The sequence below is a fragment of the Asparagus officinalis genome, chromosome 1, assembly GCF_001876935.1.
Source record: "Asparagus officinalis chromosome 1, Aspof.V1, whole genome shotgun sequence".
Lineage (NCBI taxonomy): Eukaryota > Viridiplantae > Streptophyta > Magnoliopsida > Asparagales > Asparagaceae > Asparagus > Asparagus officinalis.
In genome coordinates this window covers 29,167,958-29,177,701 of record NC_033794.1, presented here as the reverse complement: position 1 = coordinate 29,177,701, position 9,744 = coordinate 29,167,958, and the positions used below count along the sequence as shown (strand labels likewise).

Sequence of the window (9,744 nt, the reverse complement as noted above, 5' to 3'; positions counted from 1 at the left end):
TTGCTTTCATTGTATATATGTATACATTGTACTTGTAAATACACTTTATTAATGAATAAAAAGAGATTTTTGAGTCAGAATTACTTTTCTTGTGTTGTGCAATCTTAATTTATGTCTTCTGAAAGACTTAGCTCCATCATAGACTTGTAAACTTGACTGCTGACTCAAGGTTGCTTATCCTTTGTTAGGAGAATATGTCTCGAACTTGAGCAGTTATTTCTGATGTGTTTGTTTTTATATAAGTCTGGAACCGATCTGGTCGACTGCTTTCGCTAGTTGGTGCTTGAGCTTCTTGGGGTGAGTGCCTGAGAGTTCTTCTTTGAAGACTATTATCGGCAATTGGGAGTCGACTAGGTCTGGCCGACTATTCCTCGAATAGATGTCGTTTAGTGAGTTTCTAGAAGTCTTTATTGGGTAGGTAAAACATCACTATTTGAAACGACATGATGACGTTGTTAGATGTCAGAGAATTATGGCGTCGCTTTAATTTTCGAGCGAAGAGGCGTGTAGTAAAGAGGAGCGGTGCTTCGAGTTTTATGTGAAACGTTAGAGATTTCAAGGTGAATCTCGCTTATTCATTTTGAAATAAGCCGACCATCCAGATTAATCCACGTGTTCCTCTTGAATATTATAAATAACTCATTGGGGGCGAAGAAGAATTTTCTTCACAAACTCCTACTCTAAATCATTGGCGCTTGTCTCTTTCAACTTTCCCAAGTCTTTTGCAATCAAAATTTTTGAATGGCCTCTCAAACTTCCACCTCTGGCCGCAATGAGGAGAGGATCGCTCTTCTCTAGCCAATCTGCTCCAAAGTCTTTGTCGGAGAGCTCAAACAATACTACGAGCTCTACAATCTCCCTAAGGCCTTTACACTTGCAGCACTAAGTGGGGAGGAGCCGGTATACCGCCTCAACTAGAACAATGCGTCGTTGTATCTCACCCATCTCGAGTATGGGCTCCAGCTGCCACTCCATTCCTTCATTAGGGATGTATGCGTTACTCTGGGGGTTTCCCCCTTTTAGTTCACCCCAAATACAATTGGGTTCTGGTAGGCTTCGTCATAATCTGCCACCGGGTCGGCGTCCTACCGAGCATGCGCTTACTGAGGCATCTGGTCAGCATCAAGTCAACGAGGAGAGACCCCCACTACTTCCTCCACTACAGTGGACATGGAAAGCTTATCTCGGATGCTCCTGAGTCAAACAGAGACTGGAAGGAGCAGTTCGTGTGGGTCTTTAGTGCCGATGGCATCCTCTCCTGCCTTGATTAGCCTAAAGTAACCAAGGACGTGCTGAATCCGTGTGTCCTTACCGTCGAGGAGAGGTGGTAGCTGGAGAAGATCTGTTCCTATGTCGGGTCTCGGGAGAGAGGCAATCTCTTCAAGACGGTATCCCTCCGGATGGCAGGTGTCTCGATGGTCCTCCCTACTGAGGCTGACAAGGTGAGGGTGAGTCTGTTGGATTCGATAGGCGAGGAGTTAGGCTCAGCCTCAAGGCTCCAGAAGAGGTTAAGGGGAAACCTCGACCTTGAGGAGGTTGGCTGCTTGAGGTAACGGGTCATCGAGATCACTACCCAACTGGGGAGGACAGAGAGCAAAGGTGAAGAAGGTGAAGACCAAGAAGGACTAAGGGTCCAGTAAGCCGACTAAGCCGGTCCAAGTCAACTTGGCCAAAGAGCAACAGCCGGTCGAGGAACAGCACTTTGCTGTCCAAGCTTGTCGGCCAGATAAGGTCATCATCATCGATGACTCTTCCCCTCCTAGTCCTAAGAGGGTGGCCCCAGCAGTCAAGGCTACTAAAGTTGGGGCCCCGATCAAGGAGGCGGCCAATCCGAGCCCTGTGCTCGAGCCATCTTGTAGGCTAGGAAAGGAGCTTATGGCGACTTCCGGGGGTTTTAAGGAGTAAGCGGCACCCCTTCCAGCATCTGCAGTGGGCGATGCTAGCGAGGAAGAAGAGGAGATCTGGCCATTTCACCACTGGAATTAGGAGCTCGACCCCCAGGTCTGGGAGAAGGCTAAGGCCATGTTGATGGGAGTGCTACCGGGCCCTTGTTCGCCCAGGAGGGAATTCCCAGAGGGCGGGAGGTTCATCACGAAGGCATCTTTCGACATCGACTCTTTGTTCTTGGGGTCTTCAATTGCCCCAATCCGAGCCATCCAATAGTTCTGCCTCCAGATGGATGAGGGTTCTTACAGAACATGCCAAATGTTGGGTTGCATATGGCCCTTAATTCTCCAGCGGGGTGGCAGGCTGACCTGGCTAAGGAAAAGTCAGCTAAGGAGGAAACAGAAAAGAAGATAGCTACCTTGGAGGCCAAGATGAATGGCAACGAGACCCGCTGGCACTGGGAGGTAGATGCGAGGGAAAACCTCCTTAAGAGAATACAATCCCATGGCTCCAAGCAAGCGGCTTCGATCGAGAAGCTCCAAGGCAAGGTGGCCCAGCTGAAGGGTGAGGTCAACTGACTCTAGCAGGGAGTCTCTGAGCAGGACGGTCGGGTAACTTATCTGGAGGGGGAACTTGAGTCCAAGACTCACCTCAAGGAGGTGGTTAAGGAGGATGCTCGATCGATTCGTCTTTCGGCTGATCAACTGAGGCGGGACCTCAAGGAGGAGCGGTCGACTCATCAGGCATCCGTGACAATTGTCAAGGACCTAGAGGATTGACTTACTCATCTGGACTCAGAGCAGTATAGGGCGAAGGTGGTCGACAACTGGTGCCAGGGCCCCCTGGTTAAAACCGAAGTGACTTTAGCTTGTAAGGCTGGTGTTGACTACCTATCCTCACTGCTCCCTCTTGGCTCTCGTCCTACGCTTGATCGTTTTTACCCTCCCCATGGAGAGGACGCCCCTGGAGAGGACCCTGTTGCTTCTTCTTCTGTTGTTGCTGCTCCCAAAGCCCCTGCTCAGGACCTACCAAGCACTACTCCCAGATCTGGTTGAGAGATCTGAAAGCTTGTATCTTCTTTTTTTTTTGTAAATACCGACATGCATTTTGTAAATATTGTCATGGATATTGTAATGAACTTGTAATAAATTTTGTAATAAACTTTGAAGCTTGGAATAAATAGTGACTTTGCTCTCATTCTGGAGTCTGCCTGCCTGCCTTCAATTATTCCTTGTTTTTGCTTTATTTGCTTGTAGCTTTGTTCTGATCCCTAAGAGTAACAAGTGTAGATTGTTATGAGTCTGCTGTGTTGGGATGACCCGAGTGTTAAGGGGTTGATATGACTGGCTCATTTTATGCCTCTTGTTGGTGAGATGTATGGGTCTTTTATCGACGAAGACTAGCAAGTTGAAGTGCCTAGGTCTTTTTTTTAATACAATAGAATAGTTGAACTCTACGCCTTGGGTTTACTCATGATGATACCAAGGGCTTAGGGTACGCGTCTTGGACTTAATGGGGGCGCCAATGTCTTTTCGGCAAAGTGACAACCCTGAGGTTGGGTGCCCAGGACTGACGTAGATGCCTGGGTCTTTAGCAAAATGACAACCCTAAGGTTAGATGCTCAGGACTTACATAGATATCTGGGTCATTAGAAAAATGATAACCTTGATGTTGGGTATCCAGGACTTGCATAGACGCCTGAGTCTTTAGCAAAATGACAACCCTAAAGTTGGGTGCCCAGGATTTACGTAGAAGTCTGGGTCTTTGTCAAAATAACAATCCTGAGGTTGGGTGCCCAGAACTTACATACACGATTGGGTCTTTGGCAAATAGAAAACCCTAAGGTTATGTGCCCAAGATAAAAATGGGGTTTTGGCAAAAGGACAACCCTGGTTGGGTGCCCAGGACTTACGTAGATGCCTGGATCTTTAGCAAATGGACAACCTTGAGATTGTGTGCCGAGGATAAAACTAGGGCTTTAGTAAAATGACAACCCTAAGGTTGTGTGTCCAGGATGAAACTAGGGCTTTGGCAAATGGACAATCCTGAGGTTGTGTGCCCACGGTAAAACTAGGGCTTTGGTAAAATGACAACCGTGAGGTTGGGTGCCCAGGATTTTCATAGATATCTGGGTCTTTTTGGCCTGCCATGATGGTCGAGTGGTAAATATAGGTGTCGACCATATGGTGAGGGTGCATTAGGTTTACCCTGAGAAGGCACCAAGGGCTTAGAATTTCTGCATAGATTTGGCACTACAGGAGTGCGAAACATAAATCGAGTCAGTTTCAATAATAATTCTATTAATACTGAATGAAATTTATAGAATTATTGAAAATATTGCCTCAAGTGCTCAACGTTCCAGGGATATTGTAGGACTCTCCCATCTGGGCCCTTAGCTGATAGATGCCTGTTCGCAGCTCTTCTAGGACTGTATCAGGGCCTTCCTAGTTGGGAGCTAGCTTGCCTCTTTGGGTGTCTTTGTTGAAAGTAGTTTTGCGAAGGACGAGGTCACCAGCGTTGAATCTTCTTGGTCGGATCTGCTATTATAGTCGCGGGCGATTCATTGCCGATTTGTGAACCTGGGTCCGGAGCACTTTCTCTCGGGTCTCGTCTAGGAGATCAAGCCTGATCCAAAGTCCTTCTGAGTTTGTGTCCTTGTCAAAGTGTTGTAGTCGGATGGTTAGTTGGAAAATACCCCAAAATTATTGTTAAGGCTGTAGAGGAACACAATTGTGTTGACTCTTCTTAGCTAGGTCAGAACTCTATTGAGTTTGATAATCTTCATCCTGACATGAACGAGATCATTCATCCCTATTTTCATCCTGATGATCAAGTTGATTGCCATAATAAGAAATTTTCTTTGTCCCAAAGCTAGGGAGAGGGGACTCGGGAAGATTTCTACATGTGCTCTCATGGATCTCCTTCAAGCTGAGCTCGAGTAACATATCTCTGGTATAGTTCTATAGGGTGAAATTGATCAGCCCTATCCTCAGAACTAGACATGCTTTCTCAAAAAAGAAAGTAGCCCCATGGTGGGTGCTAAACTATTGATGTTAAATGATCACATAATCAATTATATCCGTAGTTGGATGGGGGTGAAGTTGATGAGGGGCCGCTTCATTCACCGAATATCTAGTTCTGAGTTAAGTGGTTGAAGTCTGCACATATAGAAACCTGTGAGAGGACGAGGACTGGTTCCCCCATGGTTCCTTTGACGGTCAAGTCAGCTGGTGAACTTGAGTGTGGGAAAATAATAAACTGTTAGAGATCTTGTGTGTGCAGTATAATTTGCAGATGTAGCTCAGAAAGTGGTATTGTACATTAAGTCAGAAGAAGCTTTTTGTTATAATAGTACCTCGTATTTATACTAATGGTATAAGGGTAGAACCATCATTGTGGCGGAGCACAAGATGACGGTGAAGAAGCAAGGGTTGGCGGTTGAGTCAGCTCCTGCTTTACAGGTGTGTTAGTTGGCGACTGGAGAAGAGATCACCTCAGGATTAAATATGACGTGATCTGAGGCATGGTGGCGTCGACGTGGTCCGATGAGTTATGAATGTTGGCCTTTTTATTTTGATGATGTTTTACAAATAATCGTTAATATTGTTTGTCTAGTGTTTGTATTTTCTTATTAGGTATTCTAGACAAACAACAATGTCAGAGGTTGGATAGAATTGCGTCATAACGATCATATCAAATGGAGGTTAGCGGAAATAGTCGGTATGAAGCCATTTGCACTTCAAGTCATATTCAAGATCAAGCTTCATCTGCATCCAAGACAAGCTTAATTAAAGATTAAGATTGCTTGGGTATAGTTTTTATAGTTTAGAGTTTATACTTGTTTGTTAATGCTTAGAGCTCAATCATATACACACATACACGTTCTGAGTTCTTATAGTTTTTAAGTTTACATAAATATGAAACATATATTCTTGTTTATATATATACACGTTCCATATTTAATATTTTTGTTTTTGGAAACTATGTGTTTAGTCACAAATACATGAATCGAATATGTGTATATAAATACATATTCATGTTTATATGTGCTTGTTATGATTTCATTGAAATCAAGTTTTGATTATCATGTCTATTATTTTGAAAGATTGTAAAATATGTGTATTTTCGATGAAATATTATATTCTTGGTTTATGGACTTAATAACACTAGTTTACATCTTTTCCTAAGTCTATAAACTCATTCAAAAGTTTTTAAAACATTGTTTAAGTCAAAATATCAAAAATATGTCTTGTTTAGTTTCCCTGTTTTGGACCTTTTAAACTTAGGAAAAGATTACAAAATATGTGTATTTTCGATAAAATATTATATTCTTGGTTTATGTACTTAATAACACTAGTTTATATCTTTTTCTAAGTCTATAAACTCATTCAAAAGTTTTTAAAACATTGTTTAAGTCAAAATATCAAAAACATGTATTGTTTAGTTTTCATGTTTTGCAAAATAAAGAGATTTCTCATTTGGGAGATGCAATTCCAAAAAATACTTTTTGTAACATGTTTATTATCATGTTTATAAGTATTTCTCAAAGTTTTATATTTTTTAGAATTTTTTTTCTATTTTTAAAAGAGGTTTAAAAATCAGATTTACTATTTGTTTCAGGTTGATTACTTCTTATCAGTCGACTGATGAATTTTATCAGTCGACTGATGAACTCGCCTGGCTTTTGGCAGACTGATGAACTATCAATCGACTGATGATTTTATTAGTTGACTGATGATTTTATCAGTGAACTAATGAGGTCTTAAGTCAACTGATGAGCTATGAGTTGCCTATAACGGTCAGCTCATCAGTCGACTGATACTGTTCATCAGTCAACTGACGACCTCTAATGGCTAGTTTTTCTAGATTTTTAGGTTTTCATTCTTTTATCTTTTTCCTTAGTTTTTTCTTGGTTTTAGGGCTTGTTCTATGATCCTATATATACCTCATACCCTCTAACTTATGAGGGTAATTAAGGAAGTTTTTAAACAAGTTTAAAAGGGTATTTAAAGTTTGTTTAAGTGTGTTTACAAGTTTTTTTTGTGAAGAGATTTTCACAAGAGGAAGAAGAGATCATCCATTCGTGTTTGGGCTTTCATCTCATCTCTTTCACTCTTGTTATCTTTGGAGAAGTTTTCTAAACTCAATCTCTAGCTATTTATATGTTTGATTATCATTTCCATAAGCTAGATTTTTATATTGAGTTTAGTTTGATTTTATTAATACTCTTTGTTTACACATACAACCATTGAGCTTACAGTATTTTCATACATTGTATAATTTGGGTTGTGGTGAGTGTGACTTAGAGTGTGAGCTTACATTGAGTTCTTATCTTGTATTAGAAAACAAAACATTGTATTTGTGCTTTTATTGTGAGATTACTTTGTAATACACTTATACACCGAGAGAAGTGTATGGTGAGAGACGGCGTTGATTCCAAGAGGAGTGGCGTCGGTAGTAAAGCCTAGTGAGGGTGATAAAAATCCGAACACTTGAGGAAGGACACGGGCTAGAGACCAACACTTAGAGGGTGTAGAGTGTGATTGCAAGAGTGTGAGATTGTAGAGTTTCCGGTGAGCTAGAAAACCAAACTTGTGAGGTGTAAATGTTTTTCAGGTGAGCTAGAAAACCCGGTTGTGTAGTGAATTCTCCCCGGGAGTGGGGAACGGAGACGTAGGTCGGAAAGACCGAACTCCGTGATTATTTTTTTGTGTTTGAGTTTAGCTTTGACGCATTTATTCTTGTATATTTTCATATCGCCATTGTTGCATGTTTATATCTCCCTGTTTATATTGTATATCCTTACTATTCATTGAGTATAAATCTTGCTAGGATATATTTTGTTAATAAGTTTTAGTTGGCATTAAATCAGATTAGATTAGCATTAACCCTATTCAACCCCCCCCCCCCCCCTCGCCGGTTTTTCCTAATGAAGCTCGGGGCTAGATGTAATCGATGGCGTTCTGCAACATTAATGCGACGTCAAGTTTGCAGCGGGAGATCTAAAGGCTCGAGACTGAGTCATCCTCTCGCTCTCGCCGAGAAAGTAACGCCTTTCGATTGTCAATCGTGAAGGCTCGAATAGCTATCGAGTGCTCGTTGCAGCCCGATTCGACAAGATGTCGACAGTACCGCCTTTCGAGTCGACATACAGGAATGTCTATACAATCCGTTGCTGGCAATAGTGTTGCACTTTGACATTGAGAAACCATACAATATATATAGTATATATATTATATATATATATATATATCAATAATATATAATATTATTATATATATATTATATATATATATATATATATATAATATATATATAATATATATGTATATGGTGGGTTTTACTACATTAAGTTATCCCCTATTATTCACGTTCAGATTAATATGTATATATATGTATATGGTGGATTTTACTACATTAAGTATCTCCTATTATTCACGTTCAGATTAATATGTATATATATGTATATGGTGGATTTTACTACATTAAGTATCTCCTATTATTCACGTTCAGATTAATATGTACTTATAAATTAGAGATGAGCTATCCGTACAAAGACGTTAATTGAGTCTTTACATTCGAAGGATGTGTTCTGTTTTCCATCTGAAGCTTCCGAGGATGATTCTGCAACACTGAAGTAGCCACGTCTTGACTTTACAGACATGGACTTCAGTTAGGTTTGTTCATTTAATTTCTGACTTTGAGGCCTACCAAGTGGTCAGGAAATGCGATCAGCACGGCAACATTTCACGTGAAAACAGATGGAATACGAGCAGGATATGGTATACGTACCCATCGTATCAATATTTATATCAATTTTGAAATATGAGTCAGGACATATATATTAACATCTGTATCAATTCAATGATATTTTTGTACATAACTCACAAATGAAAGTTCATTAATTGTAGTTAATTTCGTGAAAGAAAGTTATCCTAATTTACTTAATAGAGATGCTCCAATAAAAACCTACACTTGCTTGCATAATTTTCCATCTTCAGATAATTTATCAAGCTAGAGACACATGTTCGATCGTAAGGAGACTTGTTCTGTTAATTAGGCATATCTCTAGGTACGCAGCTTATTTCACTAGCTCAACAAATTATAGGCAGCATCTCCCTCTCGGATTTGGATCCTCTTCACTACAAAAAAGTAGTGGAGAGACCACTACTTTTAATCTTAAACATTGATTATTTAGTAGGCGGTTATGATACAATCTAAATCTAACACTTACCATACCCCCGTGTATTGCACTCATTCCTAATTTGCACTAAAAGAAAAAATCATAACCATCAACTAGATAATCAATGGTTGTGATTATGTAGTGGTCCCTCCACTATTTTTTTTATAGTGGAGAAGATCCGAATCCCTCTCAAACCATAAAGCGTACAATAGTAAAAGATTATATATATACATACTCACCGTTTGGTCTCTAAACGCAGTCTCCGAGTGCCTCCAAGCAACTCCCCCATCGTACTTCTCGAACAAGCACAGGACATCCTCCCGAACGAACGGCCGTCCGTCGGCCCGGTGGAAAACGGCGTCCATATAATACGCTCCCCTCGGGCAGTCGTTGAGCCTCACCAACGGGTAGGCCATCATCCCCATCCCATACTGCCCGGCGTCCAAATACGACTTGAAGTACCACCCCTCCGTCGGATCCATGTACGGCACGAAAAGCTCCGACGTCATCCCTTTGTACATAACATCCCTCGTCTCTCCGCTCTCCGGATCCACAAGCCTCGCACGTGACACCACCGGACCAGCACGTGCGTCCGGCTTCACGTGAAACTCCCATCCTGCCCATCTCACCACGTGCCCTTCCACTCTGAAGCTCCTCCCTTTCTGTTGCTCCAT

The 9,744-nt window shown here is 41.5% G+C and overlaps 1 protein-coding gene across 1 annotated transcript in view; it reads right to left on the bottom strand.

Moving 5' to 3' along the window:
• The window catches only part of LOC109832772 (primary amine oxidase-like), an 18,091-nt gene that overhangs the window by 5,950 nt on the left and 2,397 nt on the right, over positions 1–9,744 (bottom strand). The window contains exon 2 of the mRNA XM_020400188.1: positions 9,310–9,744. This exon is cut by the window's right edge and continues 359 nt beyond it. Within this exon, the coding sequence (XP_020255777.1) occupies positions 9,310–9,744 (435 nt within the window). The remainder of the gene's footprint in view (positions 1–9,309) is intronic.